This window comes from Panthera uncia, chromosome B4, assembly GCF_023721935.1.
Source record: "Panthera uncia isolate 11264 chromosome B4, Puncia_PCG_1.0, whole genome shotgun sequence".
Classification (NCBI taxonomy): domain Eukaryota; kingdom Metazoa; phylum Chordata; class Mammalia; order Carnivora; family Felidae; genus Panthera; species Panthera uncia.
This window is the reverse complement of record NC_064809.1, coordinates 59,201,437-59,227,025: the sequence shown is the minus strand read 5'-3', so window position 1 is coordinate 59,227,025 and position 25,589 is coordinate 59,201,437. Positions and strand designations below refer to the sequence as shown.

At 38.8% G+C, this 25,589-nt stretch overlaps 1 protein-coding gene across 10 annotated transcripts in view; it reads right to left on the bottom strand.

Moving 5' to 3' along the window:
• PPFIBP1 (PPFIA binding protein 1) overlaps positions 1 to 25,589 on the bottom strand; it is a 172,094-nt gene that overhangs the window by 27,927 nt on the left and 118,578 nt on the right. For 5 of the 10 annotated variants that reach the window (XM_049627178.1, XM_049627183.1, XM_049627182.1 and 2 more), the window contains 9 exons: positions 17,323 to 17,409; positions 16,026 to 16,139; positions 14,972 to 15,103; positions 10,166 to 10,258; positions 9,749 to 9,841; positions 8,263 to 8,377; positions 6,268 to 6,300; positions 4,387 to 4,448; positions 1,245 to 1,329 (listed from right to left, as the gene is read on the bottom strand). In XM_049627178.1, coding sequence (XP_049483135.1) covers positions 1,245 to 1,329; positions 4,387 to 4,448; positions 6,268 to 6,300; positions 8,263 to 8,377; positions 9,749 to 9,841; positions 10,166 to 10,258; positions 14,972 to 15,103; positions 16,026 to 16,139; positions 17,323 to 17,409 — 814 coding nt within the window. The remainder of the gene's footprint in view (positions 1 to 1,244; positions 1,330 to 4,386; positions 4,449 to 6,267; positions 6,301 to 8,262; positions 8,378 to 9,748; positions 9,842 to 10,165; positions 10,259 to 14,971; positions 15,104 to 16,025; positions 16,140 to 17,322; positions 17,410 to 25,589) is intronic. The other 5 variants (XM_049627181.1, XM_049627184.1, XM_049627185.1 and 2 more) reach the window with 5 other exon arrangements.

Below are 25,589 nucleotides of genomic sequence, written 5' to 3'. Positions count from 1 at the left end.
CTGTGAACAAAAAGATGAAAATCTTTTCTTCCCCCCCCCCCCCCCCCCACCAGAAATTTTGGTCTGATGTACGATTTTCTTTCCTTTTGGCTCATCACAATTGAAATTCCAAAATCTGAGTGTTTCACGAGTACCCTCCAAAAGATTTATTACCGGTGCTTACTTTTAGAGCAAATAACCCCCACCTACATATTGTTAATGAACAAGAAAACTTTCAAAGTTCTTGACGTTTTTGTTTTAAATGACCCCCAGAGATTTTCCACATTGGAGGATGGCCAACTGGACCACGTGCAGATAAAATAACAATACATCAAAAGGGAGCACTATTTTTTTCAGTTTTTATTTTTGTTCTAGTTAACATACAGTGTTAACATTAGTTTCTGGTGTACAATATTGTAATGCAACACTTCCATACATGATCCTGTGCTCATCTCAACAAGTATACACCTTAATCACCATCAAAGCATGACTATTTTTACTTAGATGTCTCACGGGTTGTTTTTGTTTTTTAACTTAACACATTCAATGTTGAACACATTTCAGTGTTCCTCCACTAGGCTTCTCTACACTGGTAAATGGAATCATCATCCGCACAGTTGCTTTAGTCAGAAAGGTAAATCTTTGATTCTTTCCTCTTCTTCACTCTCATCTGGTCCATCAAACCAATGTTGATTCTAACACCAAAATGTATTTCCTATCAGTACCTATCATAGCATTCCACTTGAATGCTGCAGGGGTCTTTTGATTGGCTTCTCTTCCCTCCCACACTGCTCCCTCCTCCCACTATGGTCCATTTGTTATGCAGATGCCACTGACGTGTTAAAAACCATCAGTGAATCCAATCCCTCTGGGCTCAAAGAGCTGAATGCCTCTCACTGCCTGGGCGACACTCAACTTCTATCAGCTCAGCTCATCTCATTCTCTCCCTGCTCAGTACCTTCCAGGCATACTCATCTTCTTTTACTTCTTAAACACACCAAGCTCTTTTCCCCCCTAACCTCCTGAACACACTGTTGTCCTCCCTCTCTCTGGAATGCTGTCCCCCTGACCAACCAAACAATCTACAGTATTCTCATTGGCCTACACACTCTTGCAGAGAACAGATGCCTAATAATAATGTTGAATGAACAAAGGAACTAATTTGGAATAATGGATAAGCTCCCCGAAAGAAAACAAGGCCAAATGTCAAAGTTCACAGCCACTTAAGATCAAGTAAAGTAGAAAAACCTAGAAAGCTACGCTACCTTTTTTACCTTGGGCCAGTACCACCGTATCTTGCATTTTCTTGTACCTGCTCAGGCACTGGCGAAGATCTTCTATTTTCCGATCCTATTAATAGAATCAATTATCATCTTTAATACTATTGATTTGAAACAGTAAAACTGTGACACAAAGAATAAGTAGACATGAATTATTTACATTATCCAAAGAAGACTTCTAGACTTTAGTAAAACTGGTAATATCTAGAATAGTTTTCCTACGTACATCAGAGATAGAGAAGAAGTACCTCTAAATTTAGAGATCCTATCCTTCAGCTGCCATCTTTAAAAAACAAAAACAAAACAAGGTAATAAGATACAAAACAAAAACAAACAAAAAAAAACAAGAATAAAATCAACTTTAATTATTCTCCTCTCCAACTTCTAGGTCAGATCTTGAAAGAAAGGTCTACACCTGCTGTCTTTATCAGCTGTCATCAGTCACCATCTGACTTTTTCCTTCACAAAACACTCAGCCAAAGTTGCTTCAATTAGTCATTAGGGACTTTCTATTTACTGAAATAATGAACACTTTTCATCCTTTGTCTAATTTGACCTCTGTTTGGTACTTGACTGACCCCACTCTTTCCTTCTTTGTTCCCTTTTCTTTCCACTCTTTCTTTTCTTCTATTTTGATTTCTTAATCCGTTGACCAGATAAGATATTCTACTTCTACAACCCCCACTATCTGGCCAACCCAGATCATGAAATGTTAGCACTTCCAGGTTTTGTCCTTTACCCTCATTCTGGTGGATTATAAAGATGGGCTCCCTAGCTTCTCCCTCACTGATTTTGGGCTTGTCCATGTGACTTACTTTGGCCAAAGAGATATAAACAAATGTGGTGCAAGGAAAGGCTTGAAACGTATTTATCTACACATTAGGGCTTGCCCTCTTTTTTCTGCTCTAGGGAACCTTGTAAGCACCATGTGAAGAAGCATAGGCTAGTCTACTGGAGGATGAGAGATCATTTGGAGAAGAGACATCCCAGATGGGACCAACCTATACAAGTCTGTTAATCATCAGACAGGTGAATCACATCATTCTAGACCATCCAGCCCCATCCTAACCACTGGCTAACTGCAGAGAGCTGCAAAGCCAGCCCAGACCATAACAACTACCTAGCCAACCCTCAGAAGTATGAGAAATAATGTACGTGATTGGTCTTGGAGCAAAAGCTAACTATACATCAATTACAGTTTAGTCCCCAACAATCTATAATTCTGTACTTCTCCTAAAATTGATGGGGTCCATTCCCTACCAATCTGTAATTCTGCATTAATCCTAAAATTTAGACTCGCTTTCTATGAGAAATCTCCTTTTAGATGTCCCATGAGCACATCAAATTGAATGTACCTAAAATTAAACTCATTATTTGCCCTCAGTACTTGAGCCTCTTGCTTGGATTCCCTTAACTCTTTGAGGGCACTATCATTCACTTTGCTACTCAAACTAGAAACTTATTCTCAAATTCAGATTAAAAAAAATCTTGTCAATCTGTAAATTTCTGGAAAACCTCACCACTTCACTTCTACTGCTGTATTTCAACCCCTCTTCATTTCTCACCTAGACTATTTAACAGCCTCTTAATTTTTCTGTCCTAACTCTGCCTCCCTTACTCTTGCCTCCATTTTGCCACTAGAGTTCGCTTTCTAAAATGACAATTTAAATCATGTCACTGCCCAAGGTCTACAGTTAATACCCCAAATGATTAGCTTAGCACTCCAGCTTGCCTAACACCTCATAGCAGCTCCCCTGTCAGCCTCATCTACCCCTCCACCTGTTATATCATTCTGAACTTTCCCAGGATGCACTAGTTGTCTCAAGCCTTGCTTTTGAGACATGTTCTGGGTAACAGATACTTTCCCTAGAAGCTTTCATTTTCCTAATGAACAACTCTTGCTTTTCCTCAGGTTTTGCTCAAATATGGCCTCTTTGAAGCTCTCTGGAACTACTAAAAACTTGTCACCCTTGGTACTCCTAAAGCAGACTGAGGATCTAATAAGCCCTCAGTCAACATTGGGAGTTTTGTTTGTTATTGTTGCTCTTTGGGCAGAGGGAAATTAAAACCAAATGAATTTCAATGATTATTTTTAAAAAGTAAAAGCTATGGGGGCACCTTGCTAATGACTTTCCTTTGTATTCAATAGTAGGAAAGACTAGTAAAAAAGAAACCACGTGGGTGACAGGACAGTGAGTTTATTTCCATATAATAAAGAGCAAATAAAGAAAATGAAAGGCAAAAATATAGAGAGAAGTAAGAGAAAGACACAAGATGAGAGAAAAAGATCAAGACAAAGTTCTTTGGCATTTGCTTGTTTTTTACTTCCTTGAAATTAATCTTTTCTCAGGAAAATGCCTCCTTGTTCCATTCATTAAGGAACATGAGGTAAAAGTAGTTCTGATGACAGGAGCTGAAATCAAGGGTTGCTGCCAGTTGGATATATGGCTGATCATGCAGGCCACCAAGAAACACCTTGTTTTAGTAGGTAATTGTGTCCCTGCTCTAAGCAGGATGAAGTGAGAGAAGCAACTGGGAGAAAAGAACTCCCAGAGACCTTGGCCATTTGGCCGGAGTAGCTAAAACAGGGCCTGGGGCCATACTTGATTTCATAGTGCCTGTGCCTCTGTTTTCTCGTATGTCATCTCTCAGGAGAATAGAGGCAATCCCTGATGTGAAAGAATCCAGGAACGAGAAGGAAATAACACGAATAAAATCAACACCATCACGAAGCTACAGCTGTCATGGGCCACTTCCTTCAGGGTTCACGTTAGCCTAGATTTCCAGTGACCACACAAAGGGTGCACCATGGACCATATCCTTTCTCTCGTTTCCTACCCGCATATAAAGAAATGATCTGAGAGCTTGAACATTTTCTAAATTCATGGAGAGGAGGGGAGGGAATTCTTAGTGGAGCCGGCGCTGCTGGCTGCCATTCTTCTGTACATAATCCCAGTTACATCTGCCAACACTGAGCAGGGGCACACTTGTGTAGAAAGGGAGAACGGCTGTCCCTCAACTTCAGCAGTGTTTAGCCTATGTTCTTTCAAGGTGACATATCTCAAGAAAGGGCAGGGAATGATCACAATGGTGTTACACATCCATATAAATAATTTCATCTAGATACCTTTTCTTCATTTGCTGCCATCAAAGACTCCACAGCCTTTTTCATTTTTTGTACTTCAATATCTGAAAATATCACAACATCACAAAAGAGTTCACGTTAGTTAATAGGTGTGACAATAACAAGAGGCTGCCTCTTCAGACTGTAATGTTTTAGTGAAACTTTTACCATCCATATCCTCCTTTTAGGGAAAATCTGAAAAATGAATACCTTCTATGTCACCTGAACGGTCATCGCTAACAATAAGGGTAAGTGAGAGCTAACTACCCTCTCTAGAAGCAAAACAAAATCTTCATGAGAACACTGAACATGAAATTTCAGTGTTATAACAATGAAAACATGGAGTTTTCCAAAAAAGAAACCTAGAAAGCAGTGGGTGAAAGCAATGAACAGTGTACATGATGACAGAAGCAGAGAAAATGATACTCCATTTTAACCAATATGGAGACATGAATGGTAAGAGCCTGATGGAATGTGGCATTTATATGAGTAGTCATGCTAAGCAGCTGGTTGTAGGTTCCACACAGAAGGATAATAAGCACTTTGCTTCATCTATAAACATCATTTCCAATACTATTTTAAAACATAAAAGCCAAAGTAAGGTAAATGTGATTTTCCTTAAAATTTGATGGCCTAATAGAAAAGCATGTTACTTTAATAATAAAAGAACAAATATTGGAGCTCCTGGGTGGCCCAGTCAGTTAAGAGTCTGACTCTTGATTTCAGCTCAGGTAATGAATAACCTCGTGGTTGTGAGATGAAGCCTGTGTGGGGCTCCCCACTGGGCTTGGAGCCTGCTTTGGATTCTCTCTCCCCACCTTCCTCTGCCCCTCCCCCACTCATGTGTGTGCCCATGCCCATCCATGTGCACTCTCATAAATAAATAAATAAATAGATAGATAGATAGATAAATTTTATGATGGAAAAGTCAACCTAAAATGAAATCACAAATTAAAAAAATTCAATAGAGAAAAAAATTCACCTAAGTTACCTGCTTCTGAGGGAAAAAAAAATATTACTTAAGATAACTTTTAAAACAGTGGTGCATCATAAACACTGACATAACATTTTCTTTTTTGTTGTTGTTAAAGTTTATTTATTTTTGAGCAAGAGAGAGAGACAGAGTGTGAGCGGGGGAGGAGCTTTGAGACAGAGGGAGACACAGAATCCAAAGCAGGCTCCAGGCTCTGAGCTGTCAGCACAGAGCCTGACGTGGGGCTCAAACTCACAGACCACGAGATCATGACCTGAGCTGAAGTCAGACATTCAACTGACTGAGCCACCCAGGTGCCCCTAACATTTTCAATTAAGGTATATTCTGTAGAAATTGCTTTTTTCTTTTTCTTTTCTTTTTTTCTTTTGTGATGCCAAATTCCTTTGACTTAAGAATTCAGTATCTAAAAGCAAAGAGCCCATTAAGGATTTATCTTTATGCTGCACTGTATGATCTGGGTTCTGTTAGTCAGCCTAGGTACAATCTCATTTCGAACATCACGAGGGTATGTTTAATTCCTAATGCAGATCTCAGTGAAAAAGCGAGCTACAAAACATTGACAAGTCATTTTAATTTTCTCCTCTGACCCTATATCTCCTGGACTACAAAGAAAACGCTCTCTCACCTCCACTACTACTCTGAGTGCTCTGTTGTATCCTGTGGAGCAAAAGGACTAAATCAGAAAAAATGCAAAATGACCTTTTTACTCCTTGTTTTTATTGTTTGTTTATTTACCCTCTATTTCCTGCACTCTGAAGAAATGGAGAGCTTATTGATGAAGCAACTTTACATCTTTGGTGAGAGAAATGTTTTAAAACACATGCAAAGAACAGTCCAAGTAGTACTTTTGGTGAATGTAAAGGCTGATGGAAATACACCAAAAACCTTACTTTTGTCTTTGAGCTTCTTTTTAAAATTTTCATCTGTGCAGGAAAACCCATCGAATTGGAAGTTAGTATACATTACAACAATGAATATTTTAAAAGCACTATCATTTAGTTTCCTTTTACCTAAAATAAAGAAATGCTAACCCTATAAAAATTGAATATTAAGCACTATTTTGTGATTTTACAAATGGCACTACAATATATAATGCTCTGTGTAAGGTTAGAAAGAGAATCGAATATAATTAATCAAAAGAACTAAATTTGAGTTCTTACCTCTGTCAATTTTCTTGTATAAAATGGAGTACATGTGCACTCCTTACACTATACATGGTGAAAAACCCACTAGTGATGCTTTGGTTGTTTTTACATTTCTATTACAGTTCAATATATGGCCCTCCTGAATGTGTCTAGTACATTGCTTATGTCACATGAAACTCACCACTCAAATTCAACAATACTGAAATAAATGGTCTATGTCCTCACTAAGGAGGAGTCCACTGACCATGCAATTAGATGTTATGCCAACATCAGACTGCCATGAAGTTTTTAAACCCTGCTCTCAACCCTCATATTTACCTGGTTGTACATTGGTAACAAGCAGTTCACAGACCAGTATCAGTCTTTGGGTACCACTACTCTAACCCACAAGTCCTATGATTCCATTTTATTCTTTTTTTTGTTTTTTAAGACTTTATTTTTTTTGAAGTTATCTCTACACCCAATGTGGATCTTGAGCTCACAACCCCAAGATCAAGAGTCACATGCTCCATTGACTGAGCCAGCCAGGCACCCCTCCATTTTATTCTTAAAACCCTACAAGCATGACCTGCTTATGAATGTCCTTTAAGGACACACAATTCTGGGGGCACCTGGCTGGCTCACTTGGTACATCATGTGGCTTTTCATCTCGGAGTCATGAGCGCAAGCCCCATGTTGGGTGTAGAGCTTACTTAACACACAAACACACACACACAAATTCTATATATGCCAAAATACACAAGGGAAAAAAATCCATTTTCCTCAATATTTGATGAATTGAGTTCTCTGATCCATAGTGGAATGCAATAACTACAGGCATATAAAGCCAGGATATTCTAGAGCCAAGAAAGACATTAAAGGTAACCTAATTCAACACCTTCATTGCACAATGATGTTACCAACTTTCACATAATACAGATAAATATACTAAAGCTACACTAAATGCAATTTTTTTTTGTTTCAAAAGAGTCACAAGTTGCTTTGGTTTTCTGCAGTGCCACAATAATCTTTAACAGCAAAGAAAGGTTAAATTGAACCTAGTGTTGTCAGGTGTTATGTGCATTTATATTTGCAAATATAATATAAAAACCACATTTCATTCAAGTTATTTTCTTTCAAGTATAATGTACATTAAAATTTACGGTCCATACAATTTTCAAAACAAACCTCCTCAATTATGAGAACAATTTTGATAAATTCATATACTTTTTCAGAACGAGAATTCCCCTGTTTTTGCTTTCTAGCAGGTGGAGGGCTCAATCCACAGTCAATTTTCACTGATTTTCCAAAGATGCAGTGTCTTTTCCTCTCTTCTCTCAAAAGGGCAGGTAAGGTTTCTAAATCTCCTACTTTGTGCTGTTTCAAGTTCAGTTCAGAGGAAAATAATCTTGGGGCATAATGATGGTTCCTTTTAATGCTCTCGGACACTCCCTTATACTGCAATTTGAACGAGAACTCTTTCGTGAGAATTTACAACTTGGTAATCTAAAATAAATATCCGATGAAGTACAGAGCTACCCTTCTCCAGCTGCTGAAGAGGAAGTTAACAGATCCCCAGGCACAGGCAAGAGTCTCAGGATTCCCTGCTGTCCTGGGCTTATATTGTTTCTACTCCTCTGCCCTTTCTCTGGAATTAAATATCCACTAAAACTGAGTTCTTGTACAGAGAGAGGGAGCATAGGGAGGGCTGAGTAGGGAGGATTTCAACAAAGATAACAAATGTCAAATGTATATAGCTACCTCGATCAAGAATTTCCATCCCTTCTCCTTTCATCTTGCACACCAATTTTTCTTGTAGCCTTTTTACTTCAGATTCCTTCTCTTCTAGCTGTTCTTTTAAAGATGCCAGTTCGTCCTACAAATGACAAATTTGTTTTAAAACAGATTATGACCAAAAGAGAATATTCAGGGAGCGTGTCAACTCTTAAATCAATAATTAGTTTTTGTGAATGAAACAAACAATTAAAAAAAAAAAAAAACGACAGGGATCTAGATGCAGACTTCAGAAATCAGACAGTGGCAATGGGAAGCAGGAAGCAAGACAGTTAATGAAAGTCAATGTACAATAATTCTGGTATAAGTATTTCAGGCTTCTGTGTGACCAAATTAAAACAAAACCTTTTAAAGTATAATTAGGACTGAGGTGGTCCTAATGTTTAAATCTTATGTTAAATAAATTAAAAAAAAAAAATCTCCCCAAGTTAATCAAGGATGATAATCAAATTAAACGCTTAGTGTCATAAAAGCAAAATAAAATGCAAATTGGAAAATATATATTAAGACTTGACTGAGATTTATTTAGTATTCCTAGATGGTACTTATGCTCACTGGACAAGGTAGAGCTTAATTAATGGTAGCAAGTGATGAACAATGTTAGCCAAATCATGGGACTAAATAATTCATCCCCAACCCCAAACTAAAGGAAGAAAATCTCTAACAACACTGGAAAAAAAGACTGAGCAAACAGATTTTAAATCCCCCTCTTCTTTTTTTTTACTACACAGCTATTAAAGATTCCAAGTCTGATGTTCTATTTGCTAATGGTTTAATTTTCAGTTTAACTTTGGTGAAGAACTTAGCATTAGCAAATTTAAATTTTGCTGGTTGTATTGAACACAGAAAATAAAGCTATGCAGTGCTAATAAATGTTCTTTGATATTCAATAAACATTTTATTTTCAGTCTCTAAGTGTATTATGTTTAGTATTATGAGAAGATCTCTAATAAAGCCAGAAACTTGGCTCCATACTTTTTACTTATGATAGGAGTGGAGACCGAGTATAAGGAATTTTCAGTAGCACTGGCTAGAAGCTTCTTTTAAGCAGTAATTTCAATTCACTGCCATGATACAATTAACTGCTATATACATTTACCTTCAAGAAAGCCCCAAAGGAAAAAGCAATCTTTACTACTGCTACAAAACAGAATTTTTTCATAGGTGCATTTTTGCAATTATTTTACCATGCTTGGATCTCAGACACGCTAAGAGGGTTGAGATTTAATTTATAAATGAATACGGTTTATTATTTTCACACTAATTACGTCATACGTTTCTGAAAACAGTATTAGGGATCTCATTGTCCCTTTCATCAGCTTTAGATGTATTTTTAAAAGGCAGATGACACACACAAAATGAATGCACATGCTACTAAAAACACTATCACAGCAAAACAGCACAAGCCAGAAAGCAACAGGCCCAGGACCCCATAACCCAAAGTCTACTACACCTTCAGTGACTCCCATTTTCGCTCCATCCGCTGCTTTTCATACTGCATCTGACCCACCTTGATTTTCATGCTAGAAAGTTTGGCCATTAAAGACTGGTAGAGAGACAGAGGTGTGAAAGAAAACTATAGATAGAAAAAGACAACCCTAAATAACCAAGAAAATAGTATCAGTTTATAAAGGAGGTTAGGTAATTAAGAGAAATAACAGGTTATGTTTTACTAGATTAGTTAAGCCCGATTTTTATTCAGAATAGTAGTGCTTCAATTCAAGAAGGTCTCCAGCTTGGGGAAAACTGCTCATTCACTTGTAAAATAACCTTCTTTATCATACACTAGGTTGAAAACTTATTTATATTATTGATCACAGGTAAGTAGTGAGTCAAGTGTTCAAACATTTTTGTCATTGAGAAAACTTACTTTGGTTGATTTCAGCTTTTTTTCATACTGAAGTCTTTCATTGTCCATTTCACTGACTCTTAACCTCAAATCATTGATCTCTTGCATTAGCCCCTGTCAAAAAAAGGAAGCAATGAAATATATCAGGAAAGCAGCAACACGCTAATCTATACCAAGATAGATAGATAGGGCCCCGTCATTTACAAATATGTTGTCATAATACAATGTTATGTTTGGAATAGGAAAAAGAAAATAATCCAAAAGTTTTCACAATACAGATACTTCTTCTACTGCCGCTTTCTAAAAAAACTAATTTGCTTGTAAAATTTGTCTAAGTGTTCTGAGAAACAGTGACATATTTTTGTCTAGAGCCCAGAAAAGGAAATTAGAATGCTAAATAATACCAACTTCAAGTATTGTGAAGGAGATGGATTTTTTTTTTTTTTTTTACTATAAGCCATGAAGACCCCACCAACAGTTAATATGTTTTTGTTCCTCATCTTACAGGTCCCTATTCCTGAGCCACAAATTAACATGACAGAACAGAATTACACCAAAATGCCATAAAAAAGAATAGAACAATGCTAAAAGAGATAAAACTTTCTTAACGAGGGGTTATTCTAAACTTCTATGTGTAATGATTCACACATAAGGAAAGGGATGCCACAAGGAAATACACTTTCCAGAAAACCCACAGGCTTTTAAATTGGACGTGGTTTCTTGTAAAATGGGGGAGAGTATTACTTAGCATTATTACATAATAACTACTCATTAGTTATTATTTCAATTATTAATACAATATTTCAATAAGAGGATGTCTATTTTCTCCTTTTATCAATGAGGTTGTGAACTGTGTGACATCATTTAATAACATTTTGCTTGTGATTCTCTATCTACACATTCAAGAGTCATGTTTAAGGAAAATGTCAGTTTCTCCCATTTGTTAATCATCCTTGCATAATACAAATTCTTAGTGATTTTCCTTCATCTTTTTTATGTATATCTTTCCACTTTCTCATAGTTAAAGAGCTTTGAATTCCTATTTGGTATTGTTTTATTTCACCTCTAGAAATAGTGACAATTTGCAAAGAAAAAGAAATAACTGAAGTAAACAATTACAAATCGAGGTCATTTTTCTATTCAAAAAAAACCCTACCCAAGTATACTTTGAGGCAACATTGTTGGTATGAATGTAAATCTCCAACATGAACTATAATAACCCAAGCTGGAAAATCTGGAAATAGTTCCTTAATATAAAACTTTAAAAACTGGAATACAAATTATTTCCAACTAATTTCTTATCAGAATTTCGGTTCTTTTTAAAAAGAAAATCTCCCTTTTTCCCTTTCAGAGAAACTCTTTAGGCTCCACAGAAGTTCAGTTTCTGACATCTGCACTCTTACCAGAAGGGGGCACTGTTGAATAATGCTAAGCATCTCCTATCAGCCATTCCTGGGACAGGCAAGTCCTCAATATTCCAAGGTTTCAAGACTTTTACCCCTAATCTTTTGGAAGTGCCTATACTTCTTCCCCACTCCAATATTTTCTTAGAAATTAATCTCCAAATAATCTAAAATTCTAAAACAAAGTTTAAGAATTTTGGATTCATGAGACAGCCATGGAAATTTGTTTTTATTTTAAGGAGGCTCCTCCCCACCCAATGTGGGGCGTGAACTCATGACCCTAAGATCAAGAGTAGCATGCTCTACCAACTGAACCACCCCAAAACATTTTGTTTTTATTAAGGGAACAATACTATGAAAATTAACATATTCAATTCAGCTTTAATTCTGCGGGCTATTTTAATTAATATGTTACAAAGTTTACCACACTTCTTATAATCTCTGGGTATATATGAGCTATATATTTTGCCAATAGTGTTGAATATTTATTAGAAAGTTATCAGGGATGGAGTTTACTGAAAGTGTGATGACAAAATCACTTTGCTTATGATTGAAAGTGCATGAGAGGCTCCCGGATGGCTCAGTCTGTTGGAGGTCTGTCTTCAGCTTAGGTCATGATCTCACGGTTCACGGGTTCGAGCCCCACATCGGGCTCTGTGCTGACAGCTCAGAGCCTGGAGCTGCTTCGGATTCTGTGTCTCCCTCTCTCTCTGCCCCTTCTGCGCTCATGCTCTCTCTCTCTCAAAAATAAACAAACATTAAAAAAAGAAAAAAAAAGTGCATGAGTGAAGCAGGGAGGTGCCAGGAAAAAAAATTTTATTAAAAATAAAAAAAAGTAGACAAACTCAGATGTAAATAATGCTCTAGAGTCTTAAAAAAAATCGTGACATGTCCGCTTCTATTTAAGTCCTAGTGTTCAGTTAACATCTCAGATCCAATTAACCAGTCGTGAAAGTTAAGACTCCCCCTAAGGGGCGCCTGGGTGGCGCAGTCGGTTAAGCGTCCGACTTCAGCCAGGTCACGATCTCGCGGTCCGTGAGTTCGAGCCCCGCGTCAGGCTCTGGGCTGATGGCTCGGAGCCTGGAGCCTGTTTCCGATTCTGTGTCTCCCTCTCTCTCTGCCCCTCCCCCGTTCATGCTCTGTCTCTCTCTGTCCCAAAAATAAATTAAAAAAAAACGTTGAAAAAAAAATTAAAAAAAAAAAAAAAAAGACTCCCCCTAAACTCTAAGAATACAATGGAAAACACCAACTCTTGATCCCTAAACACTCTAACTTCTTTCCCTGTACCGGAGTTAGCTCCTCTGTATGTAGTCTACCTGCCGACTGGATTCTATCATGTTATGTAGCAGCTGGGGTCAGGGAATGACAGAAAGGAAAAAGAGGAAAATATCCAAACAGATTTTTTTTTAATATTTATTTATTTATTTATTTATTTTTTTTGAGAGAGAGAGAGAGAGAGCAAACTGGGGAGGGGCAGAGAGAGAGGGAGACAGAAGACCCAAAGCAGGCTCTGGGCTGACAGCAGAAAGCCCGATCAGGACTCGAAATCATGAACCGTGAGATCATGACTTGAGCCGAAGTTGAACCGCTCAACTGACTGAGCCATCCAGGTGCTCCTCATGCACTTTCAATCATAAGCAAAGTGATTTTGTCATCACACGTCAGGTGCCTCTCCAAATAGATTTTCAAAGAAAGCACAAAAGTGACAACTTTGGAGAAATCTGTTTTAAGAGCCCCAGTCTCAATCAAGTGAGAAACATGCTCATGTAGGTGACCGACCAGGAACTTCAGAAGATTAAAACATGAACCAGCTTAGGGATTTCCTTTTGCTGCTGAGGAAGTAACACACACGTCAAGACTTTTCATTATAGTTCCACTTTTCACAGAAAATTTAATTTTGAAAACAGCAATGGAGTAAATCTCATTACATCAAATCTATGTAGGGCTTTCATACAGTGGCTAATATACATAATGTACTTCATATTATGATGGTAAGTAGTTGGCTGGAAATAAATGTTTGAAATGAAAATAGAGGGGGAAAAGAACTTAAATGATTTCTTCTCCTCTCTCCTTCTTGGTACCCACTTTCTAATCCAGTATGACAACTCTCCATACTCCAACCAAGGAAAAAAAAATTTGTGAAAAAAGAGATGGCCCTAGGAGAGAAGGAAGTCCTGCAGCTCTTCATATTTCTTTTCTTTTTTTTTTTTTTTTAATGTTTACTTTTGAGAGACAGAGACAGAGCCTGAGCGGGTAGGGGCAGAGAGAGGGAGACACAGAATCCAAAGGAGGCTCCAGGCTCTGAGCTGTCAGCACAGAGCCCAACGCAGGGCTCGAACTCAGCAACTGCGAGATCATGACCTGAGCTGAAGTCAGACACTTAACCCACTGAGCCACCCAGGAGCCCCCTTTTGTCAAATAAATAAATTTCAAATGGATATGCTCTTTCCCCAACAACAAATAAGCAAATAAAAGACCCAGATTAATAAAATAGTACAAAAAACAAAGCAGGTTTAACCACAAAAATGAGTACTTCAAGCTGTAGAATCTATCCCAAGTTTCACTAAAGTTTAGTGAGCTTTATTTAATTGGAATGCTTTATGTGTGGAATAGACCCAAAGTAGAAGGCCAAACTAAATAAACTCTAAAAATCTGTTTTTTTTTTTATGATTATATAATGAAAGCATGTTTTCTATACATATTTAAAGACTTACTTATTATATAGTAAACAATCAGTGTAACTTAATAATAGCTTTTAAGGGCACCTGGGTGGCTCAGTCGGTTAAACATCTGACTTCGGCTCATGTCATGATCTCATGGTTCGTGAGTTCGTGGCCCGCATCAGGCTCTGTGCTGACAGCTCAGGGCCTGGAGCCCGCTTCAGATTCTGTGTCTCCCTCTCTCTCTACCCATCCCCCACTTGTGTTCATTTTCCCTCCCTCCCTCCCTCTCTCTCTCTCCCTCCCTTCCTTCCTCTCTCAGAAATAATAAATGAATAAACTTAATAGCTTTTAGTAAAATGGTACACTTAAACCCATTATTTCCACAACAAAGAAAACCACTATGGATGGACAGAAGGATGGACAGACAGATGAATAGACAGAAGCTCCAAATATCATGAAGGCAAAAGTATTCCTAAAGACTAGTGAAAGGATTAATATTTAATATCAAAACTCTCACTACAAATATTGCCATTTAGCATTTAGTGATAAAAAGTCAATGTACTTAAAGTTAATTCTTAAAAAGAAGTATGGATGAGTGAGAGCATATAGTAATTAACTGTCTTGCCTCACACCTACAAGGAATTTCCACTTGCTCTAGAGATATGTGTATGAGATACACACACACACACACACACACACACGCGCGCGCGCGCGCACACACACGTACCTATCTGTATATAAAGAGAGGGGGTGTCACTTACCTCTGTGTCTCTGAACCTGTCTTCATAGTCCAATCTGTCCTTCTCTACAGCCGTCAGTTTTAGCTTCAAGTTAGAGATTTCAGCCATCAGATCCAACTTCTGAGTCTCTAAGGATGTCCTACTCAGAAGCTCCTATTAGAATTGAAGAGATACATTCAAAAGTTGTTTTATTATCAGTAGTCACATATGGATGTGTCTCACAACTGCGAAGTGGTTAACTATCCAGTTGGGAAAGATTAATTACTAAATAGATAAAATTTGAAAAAATTATTTGCTTTAACTTTCATTGAGCAGAACTAAACACACGTCGGCTTATTGGGGAGACATACATTATACAGATACATACATACATATATATCATAAGCCTTAAATGCTGCCAAGCCTGATTATAACACCGATGACAACATGTTTGCTAAGCAACAGGCACCGTTCTGACAAGTTTTAAGTGGTTCGATCCTCAAAACAACCTTATGAAGTAAAAGCTCCTAAAGGTAACTCATGAATTATCCTCATTCAACCAATAAGGAGGGTGAGGAACAGAGAGATTAAGAACTCTCCTCAAGGAAATGGCAGAGATAAGACTCAAACCAAAACAGTCTCCTTCCAGGGTGTCAGAGTGTACCCTATACATATTATAGGTCCTCTCAAATATGAGCACTGTGTGTGTGTGTGTGTGTGTGTGTGTGTGTGTATGTGTACATAAATTACAAGTTGGTTTTTTTGGGTGTTTTTTTTTTTTTTTTTTTTTTTTCAGTTAAAGGTACTTACCTTTTTTCCTAATCATGCACTATATGCTCATGGATGGGCGTTAGGAAACCATATGAAAGCATAAAGAAGAACATTAAAATTATCTACAATCCTATCAGTATTTTATTCCAGACTGTAATTACGTGAAGTTTTAAGACCCCACTACTCTAGGTTTTTGCTTAAACTATGCCGGTCTAAGTGAGTCATGAGATTTACTGCTGCATCAGAGTGAACACTACACGTAAATGTAGCATTTCAAATAGTTGAGCAAGAAAATCGCACCTTGGTGCCAGCTTCTGTACATTACCTGCTGCAGCATTTCTTCTGTGGCGTTCAGCTTCTCCCTGTGCTCTTCAAGACAAAACTCCAAATCTCGAATCTTCTCTCCCTGAGCCTCTACCTGGTCTGTTAACACACTTACCTGTATTGAGAGCAAAATACTGCAATGGATTAGGAAGAATGTGGGTCCCACTGCAAACTTTATTTCTCTAAATAGAAAAAAAACTGGAATGATGTCACTACTCATTTGGTTGTAAAGGAAAAACCTGTCAATTTGTAAGACAGCAGTCCTTTACACCCCTACTTCAGATGCTTGTTGATCTGAGGACTCCAATTTTTAAGGAGGTTGGGGTGATTGGGAATGTGCGATACCTTATATTTATAGGTTAAAATCATTTCATTTTATGCGAGAGGGCATGTTAACAAATCATCTTTTTCGGGGGGTGGGGTGGAAGAGGGAAATAATACTAGAAATTAAGATAGACAATGGAGTTAATGTCTGAAAGAGAAGGACTATTCAGGTTTGGTACTTCACGAAGAATAAAGAAAAGGATCCACGGAACTCAAATTCCATGAGATCTTTCATGATCACATTGTCTACATATGTGTTCCAATCTAGGATGTAACTCAAAGATCCATAAGGAGATACTGGATTAGTCTTTTATCTTCAGTGGTTATTGAAAATCTGAGTCTTTCCCCAACAATCACCAGCCTAGTAAATACACTGCAAATCATTTAGCTCAATACCAAAATACACACACACACACACACACACACACACACACACACACACACATACATGTATACATACATGTGTGTGTGTGTGTGTGTGTGTGTGTATATATTTGTCAAGCATTTAAAACACTACAAAGAAAAGAACTCAAATTTGGTTAATAAACCAGACTCGACTACTCACTTTATGTTTTGTTTGTCTCATGGTATCATTTTTAAAATTGAAAAATTAAACATATTCCAAATGAGAAATATGCATATTTATGAATATATATAGTATATATGAAATTATAATATCTGCTGTATATTTAAAAAGTCAGATCAAATAAGATGACAGATCAGATCAGAAAATCAGTTTAGATGACACCGTGCCTGCCGTCAGAGGAGCCAAGGCGGATTCTAGCTCACTCTAGACTAGGTAAGCAAACCCTGTTCTCCCACAGTACCCACCTCTCCCTGTTGTCTTCAGATGGCCTATGCACTTACTTCTGGTAGAAGTCTGGCTCCTGTAAGCATCTGAATACACCATCCCAATTTAAAATGGTCTTTGTAAATACATCATGAAGAAAGAAGAACATTTTAAAATCACTTGCCTGAAGAACGAGAGATTCTTTATCATTTTCTAAACGGGCTAGCCTTTCTTGATACACCTCTCCATTCCCAGGCAGGTGTCCATTTGTCTGAAAAAAAAAAAAACAAAATAAAATAATGTATGTAAGGCTCGACTCTCTTTAAAACTAAACCGCTGTGGGCAAACAAAATTGCATATGTTTTTAATCCAAGGAACCTGAATGGACTTGGGCACAGCTGTTGCTGTCATTAACAGAAAATATGAGATTGCAACTTGGTTCATTTAGCTTAAAATAGGTAAAACAGGCATGTCAGGCATTTAGGCATATTATCACCAAACTAGACAATTTCTCATCAAGCAGAAAATCATGACCTAAGAGGGGTGGTGGCTACTAATATTTACTGGCAGGTGGATACACACCCAAATCATGCAAAGCTTCACATGTGTGTGATCAGGCACAAAACCCCTATTTCCCCACAAATGCTCAGTGCCACTAATTCTGGGTGGAGACATTGGGAATGTCCTGGGACACCCTTCTGTTCTTCCCCTCTCCTCCCCCCAAATTCCAAATCCAGGACTGTAAACGCCTGCTTTACACGGGAGGCAGCGGGGACAGCTCACACAAGCTTCTTCCCTGCTACTCACGTCCAAATCACAGGGCTAGTCTTCCCTCTGTCTTTGAAACCTTTCTTTCTTCCCCTGCAAGCTTTGCAGTCAGTCCACCGTGACTTTCCCAGGCAGCACTGACTAGCCATCCTCATCAGCAACTTACCAATTTCCATCCTGACTTCATTAACTTCTTGTGAGATTGCTTGGTCCTACAATGATACCCAGCTCCTGCCAGAGCCTGTAAATGGGCATCATCCTACAAACAGAGCACTTGGCCCAGGGCTCTGCTTAGATTAGTGCTCACTGTCTTCCCCTCCCTCTGGCACCCATGTCTTTTCTTATCAGATTCAGATATGTTTATGCGTGGCATAAATGCCAAAGGAAGTATAGATTGGGGAAGCAAGTCTCATTTTTTTTCTCACCAGTCTCATATATGAAAGTCATTAAAGAGGCACATGAAAAGGCTTGCAGACAACAGACAACATAAAAACGTCATTTTGAAATACAGTATATGTGGTATGTCCCTTGTTATCTCATTTAAATACCTCATAACCATATAATATGTAATCCCAATAGAATTTCTTGATTCCTCATTGAAGTACAACAGAAAGAAAAGCCACTGGAGCTCAAATTGGTTAGATGGGGCCATCCAGAGTTCAATCAAAAAAGCAAATAACTTCAGATTTAGAATCAGAGAAAATACAAACTACAGCCTAACCACCCAGGACCCGGCTAATGTGACATCCATTATTTTCCAGAATTAATTGGTACTATTATTCTACCTTCCCAAATAATGTAGTTTCCAGTACAAATTGTGGGAATAACAAAAGCCATCTGTTGAGGAGAACACACACACACACACACACACACACACACACACACACACAGGGGAGCTTTCATAAAAAACGAAATTTCAAGATGTTGCTTCTAAAAACTTAGATGCACTGGATATATTTCCCATGAGGCAACTAAAGAATCAGAAGCTAATTTAATAAGCCTACAATGTGTATTTAGAATGGATAAAATTTTTAATATCAGCTGCTGGACCACATACCTGCACAATTACCACAGCATAATTCTGTTCATATTGTAAGCTGAAGGACCCAGAATTAAATTACAAGTACTATGAGGAGTCAGATGGAATAGCCTGGAAGACTTTCAACCCTGGGGACCACCGTGAAAATGAAATTTATGTAACTTTTTTTTTTCTTAGCGTTTACTTATTTTGAGAGAGAGAGCACATGCGTGTATGCATGCACGTGAGCAGGGGAGGGGCAGAGGGGGTAGAGAGAGAGAATCCCCGGTGGGCTCCATACTGTCAGTGAGGAGCCCAACACAGGGCTCAATCTCACGAACCGTAAGATCATGACCTGAGACGAAATCAAGAGTCAGATGCTTAAGTGACTGAGCCACTCAGGCGCCCCAAAATTTATGTAATTTCTTGAGGACATTTTTTGGAAAAGAGCCAGGATGTATATAATACATGTCCTCAATCTAAGGAAGTACTCAGACTGGCCCTGTATAGCTTTAAATTCCTCGTTCTGATTATGAACACTAGCAGGCAACTGCTTTTAAAGCCCCATGCAAGCAAATCTTTATAAACTGATACATTTCATTAGATAGACAAAAAAAAAAAAAAAAAAAAGGTTTCTGTTCAATGAGGACAAAAAGTAAAAGTCATTATTCCTTCTGACTGAAGGAAATTACAGAAAGATTAGAAGTGTTTCTATAGCAAGTCCTACAAATGTTTTGTGAAGCTACTACATATGATATGGAAAGGAGAAGTTCCAAAATCAGTATCACAAAATTATCTTAAAATCACAATACTAGGGGCACCTGGGTGGCTCAGTTGGTTAAGCGACTCTTAATTTCGGCTCAGGTCATGATCTCCCAGTTTGTGGGACTGAGCCCTGCATCAGGCTCTGCACTGGCAGTGGAGACTTCTTGGGATTCTCTTTCCCTCTCTGCCCCTCTCCCACTCCTCCCCTCTCTCCCCCTCCCTCTCTCTCAAAATAAATAAACTTAAAAAAATTAAATTACTAAAAATTGACTCACAATGAACATACTCACATTTCTCAAGACTACTGATATTTATGAGTGTTCATAATGCTTGAGTAATCAAAAAAAAAAAAACATTAAAAGTCACTATAGCAAAATGAAGCAAAAGTTAAGAGCCACCAATGGAGTAGTTGCATAATTTTAAAGTCCTGTGTTGATCTATTCAAGTAGGTAAAGGTCTATTTTGTTCACACATTTATTTATATTTCTGCCAATTTTGTTACCTTTGCCTTATAAATGTTAGAGGTAAATTCCATCGGGCAAATATCCTACCACCTCTTTTTTCCCTCCGACTCTCATGCTCTGCCTACCAGACCACTCAAAAGCCAAACATGGCATGCTCTCTCACACACTAATTCTGTTCCTTCTGCATGGACAGTATTTCCCACCCTTTCCTCATTCTTTAAAGTCCAGTTCAATTAGAGCTTTGTCTGTCAAGTCTTCCTTGAATTACCTGTTCACTCACATGCCAGTTACAACATCCGGATGAACCCTCACCACAGCAGGCATCATACTGAATGGACTAGGTTATACTTGGCTACACATACGTCCCTCTCTTCCAACAAACTGCATTCTTTGTGAGTACGTCTGTCTTTGCATCTGACATACAATGAGTACGAACCAAATGAGCTGAATGAACAATGAGGGGTGTTCGATAAACATCCGATGAATGAAAGATGAATGAACGCTTGGTTTTAACTTAGCTTTCTTACATCTCAGCAAGTCTTTCATTCATGTTTCCCTACAACCTGGTATGTCCTCCATGGTCAACTTCAAGTCTGTATTGTCTCTTCCTACCATGTTTAGGAGGTGTTCCCAGAGCCTTTTTACTGGACTTTAGTAATTGAGACTATCTTGCATGAACCCCCTTATGTAATGTGTTCTCCAAAGGATAATGTATATACTGCCTCCAACATCTTTCCTTTCTTTCCCCCTGCCAATCTTGGGGGAATTGAGTCTTAACTCCTTCTAAAAGCTCATCATTGGGGCACTTAGGTGGCTCAGTTGGTTAAACATCTGACTTCAGCTCAGGTCATGATCTCACGGTTTGTGGGTTTGAGCCCCATGTCAGGTTCTGTGGTAAGAGCTCAGAGCCTGGAGCCTGCTTCATATTCTGTTTCTCCCTCTCTCTGCCCCTCCCCCACTCGTGCACGTGTTCACTCTCTCTCTCTCTCTCTCTCTCAAAAATAAACATTTTTAAAAAAATTTTTTTAAAAAAGCTCATTATTCCACGTATACTTTGGAACCTTAATTTCCTGCTTCTCTGAGACTCACAATGATCACCTCTATCCTTACCATTCTCAGTTTCTTCCTCTTAATGAACTATCTTCCATTCTCCTTCTCCAACATCTACCCCAAGGCTTTGTGTCCACCACTGTACTCACCCCCCCCCCATTCCTTTTTGCCTCTACAAATCCATCTTTCAAAGTTCCTACCAATCCAGTTCCTACCCCCTCCTCCTTATGTTGTGCCATATTCTCTTCTCCCCCTCCACAGGCTTCCCTTCTGTGTCTGGTCTTGTCCTTCACAATTTAGCTTTTCATCATATTCTGCCATGGATAATTTATTAGTGATTTTATGACAGCTGGTCACTTATTCTTCCTAACAGTCCCTCAGTGCAAAAATGTCGTACATTTCTTTTGATTCTTCCAAGATTCTTATAAAATCATGAGCACATGGGTCACCTGGGTAGCTCAGTCAGTTAAGCATCTGACTTTGGCTCAGGTCATGATCTCATGGTTCATGAGTTTGAGCCCCACATTGGGCTCTGTGCTGACAGCTCAGAGCCTGGAGCCTGCTTTGGATTCTGTGTCTCCCTCTCTCTCTGCCCCTCCCCTGCTCATGCTCTGTCTCTCTCTCTCAAAAAGTAAATAATAAAACATTTCTTTAAATTTTTTTTATTTTTTTAAATTTACATCCAAATTAGTTAGCATATAATAAAACATTTTTTAAAAATTAAAAATCGTAGCATATAATTAAAAACATATTTAGTATAAACTCCTGTTGAGTCAATTGGGCATCCAGAGCATTGAACACCAGCCCAAATTACCTTACTCAAAATCCCAGAGATGCCTTCAGAATAACTCTTTCTACTTTAACTCATGATGCAACCCTTTACTGACTACATTTAGTCCACCTGAAAGTTTAAGTCAAACTTGGAATCAACTTGGGTGTTTCAATACCATATCCAGCTAGCAGTGCATGTGGAGGTGGGTGTGGGACACTCGGGAGGGAAGGGCAGGGGATCCAGCGGGACTGTAATAAGCATACTTTAATCAAGGAACTCATGGTGTTTGCCAGATTTTCCTGGCATGATGAGGGGAAAATGTCTGAAAAGTTCTATTTCTTACAGAATTATGAGATCTTAGAGTTAGTCAGGAACCACACCTAGGAATATGAATTGCCTGAATTCACATGGCAGGTGCTACAAATAACATTAGAGTCACAATATACCTCACCCATCACCACCTAAATAGAAGTTCTTTTTAGTGTTAATTTCCTTTCTTAAAAAAGTTTATTTATTTTGAGTGAGTGAGAAAGAGAGCACAAGCAGGGGAGGGGCAGAGAGAGAATCCCAAGCAGGCCTGTGCTGTAGGCTCAGAGTCCAATGTGGGGCTCAAACTCACGGACCTGAGATCATGAGATCATGATCTGAGCTGAAATCAAGAGTCGGACACTGAACTGACTGAGCCACCCAGGCACCCCTAATTTCCTTTTAATTATCAAATATACACACAATCAAGTATAAAGATATAATAAATGTTAGCATCTTGTCTCATGTGCCTCCCTTTCAAAAAATGTTTTATTATACAAAATTTTCAATATATATATATAAAAATAGAGACTAGCATGATGAAACTTTATATGCCCATCACACAGTACCAACAGGTATTATTTCAAAGTAGACAAGAACATTTTGCCCATTATTTTTCTGAAAGCATCATACTGTGTTTTCCTTTGATTTTCTTAGTTCTGTTGGTTTGCATTAGTCTACAGTTGTCTTCCTTTTCTCCCCAAACTTCATTTTGCTTTGTTCTTTCCTAAGCTCTGTTGTCCTGTCTAAATCCAAAATCAACACACAAGTAGTGATTTGCCACAATTATAGTTACTTACGTTGTAGCACAGAATTCATTTTGAATAGAACATTCCCAAAACACAACAGGGAGTAGCTAAATTAAAATGGGGAAAAGAACATCGGCTCAATTTTATAAGGACAACAAATGTTAAGAAATAGACTAGTACTATAACATACACACACGCAGCAGCCCCCCTCCAACATCTACATACTATCCATCGAGGTCAACATACTTACTTTGAAAATTAGTTTTAAAAACTGCCATACAGTTTTTGATTTCATGATTACATTTTTAAAAATTCAGTATCAAAGAGTACCTAGGTGGCTCATTCAGTCGAGCGTCGACTTCAGCTCAGGTCATCATCTCACAGTTCGTGGGTTCGAGCCCCATATCAGGCTCTCTGCTGTCAGTACAGAGCCTGGAACCTACTTCGGATCCTCTGTCCCCCTCTTTCTGCCCCTCCCTCCCTCTCTCTCTCTCTCTCACTCAAAAATAAACATTAAAAAAAAAATTCAGGATCAAGAAAGAAAAAGGAAGGCACAGCCCACTAAAGCTCTTCTAATTAAATGTTATCTCCAGCTACCAAAGGAAACATCTCACACAAGGTCCTCATGCCTCCTAATCAGTTGCATGCAGACATTCTCTACTGCTGCATGCATACATTCATTGCCTGCTCTCTACTAGACACTCTTGTAGAATAGACTGAGAAAGACCTGAAAGCCATGAACATCACAGTCAACGTTTTACCGGGGTTCAACAGCACAAGAAAGCATCTCCCACACTACCGACCATAGAATCAAAGAATATGGTATCAACAACGTTGGAAATCATGCCACCAGGCTGCAAGACTCTGCTCCCTTTCCTCTCACCAAGTATGATGGAATGAGGGTGGTGAGGCTTCATCCTTGTGCTGTAATTATCTCGGGGCAACACCACTGCCATTCGGGGCCACTGGAGCATCCTGTCTGGTTGGCTGGTGCCCCTTTTACTATCTACTGTACCTCTGACTTGGTCAGTCTTGAAACATTCCATCTATTTTTCCCTCTGAAGATTCTGTTGTGGCTCTAAAAAGGAAAAACGATGCCAAGGCAACAAGGACAACCTCTTTGGAAAGCCCTCTATTCCAAAATCTCATCTCTGCTCAAAAAGGAAACCAAAGGGAGAAATCAATCTCATATACACTTCATCACACCCAAAAAGCCCAATCATGACCCTCTTCCAGGAAAGACATCAGTTTATTCAGTGTTGTCAGGAAGTTCATCAAAGACAGAAGCTCAGAATAAGCCTGAATACACTCTCTTCTTTCCAAGACTGCAGATGTGGTCAAAAATCAGACTACGGCTTTTACTTCTACGTTTTAATTTTCTCAGTACTTGTCTTCCAGAGACAAAACATCTTCTTAACTCGACAGCCAACTGGAGCAAAATCCAGTGCTCTGGGGTGAGACGAACCACAGCAGTAGGCCAGCTTCTAAGATCCATGACTCCAAAAACAGAGCTACATCTCAAATACTTGCAAGAACAGCAGATGCCAAGCGCTTTCATCTGCTGTTTTCATTAGAAACATCTGGAGGGAGCCTCCCTTGAAGTATCTGGGTGTCTCTGTTGCCAAAATATCAAGTGCCAAGATACACTGGCTAGCCCATGATGCAGCTAATGCATGCACAGCTCCTTATTTGTGCAGCCACGGCCAGCACAGGGTGAGTGAGATGGATTTCTTTAGTGTCTTCCGAAAGATTCTTTTAGACACCTCACTTGAGTAGGGAAGATGGGCACTGGCCCTTCCTCACTTTGTTTTCATGTGCACCACTATGCTCAAAGTAGGGAGAGGGGTTTATGTGGAGACTACATTATCCCAGTACCAAGAATATGCCAAAGCCCTCTGAGTTACAGAAGGATGAAGAATAGAAGATGAAGGCCTAGGAGCTAAGGCCCAGCTCCTATTCTAGTAGGAGAATTATTCATTCATTCATTCAACATCATTCATTCATTTATTCAACATTTGCTGAAAGCCAGCTATGTGACCAGATGCAGATACAGCAAGAGAATCTTCTACTTTGAGAAGGGCTAACTTGAGATGAAGAAAAAATACTGTCCCTATTTTCCTTGCCACTTCCTCTTTCTTTGCTCACTTTCATGAAATAACAGACAAGTCTCTTTCCATTCAATCCTAACCAACATTGGTGGCCAGGGTTTTCATTCAAAGTGCATCTCTCGCTTATCACACTGCACTGGCTTCCTTCAAGAATTCTGCTGACTCGGTCCACTTGCTTTCCTGTGCCTGTGGACACTTTTCATGGGAGTTTATCAGAAGCCTGGTACCAGAGGGGAAGAGCAGCTTTAACTTTAGCTAGGATGTCTCAGCGAGATGCTGCATAACTCAGAGAATTGTGACCACGTACCGAATACAATCTGAATGTACCTTGTTTACCAAGGCTTGAGAAAACATCCCCCAGAGGCACACATGAGAAGAGAAGCTGGCCAGAGAGCAGCAGGGGATCCAAGGATGGCAGTGTTGCAATGGGTCACGGAGCTGAGCATCAGGG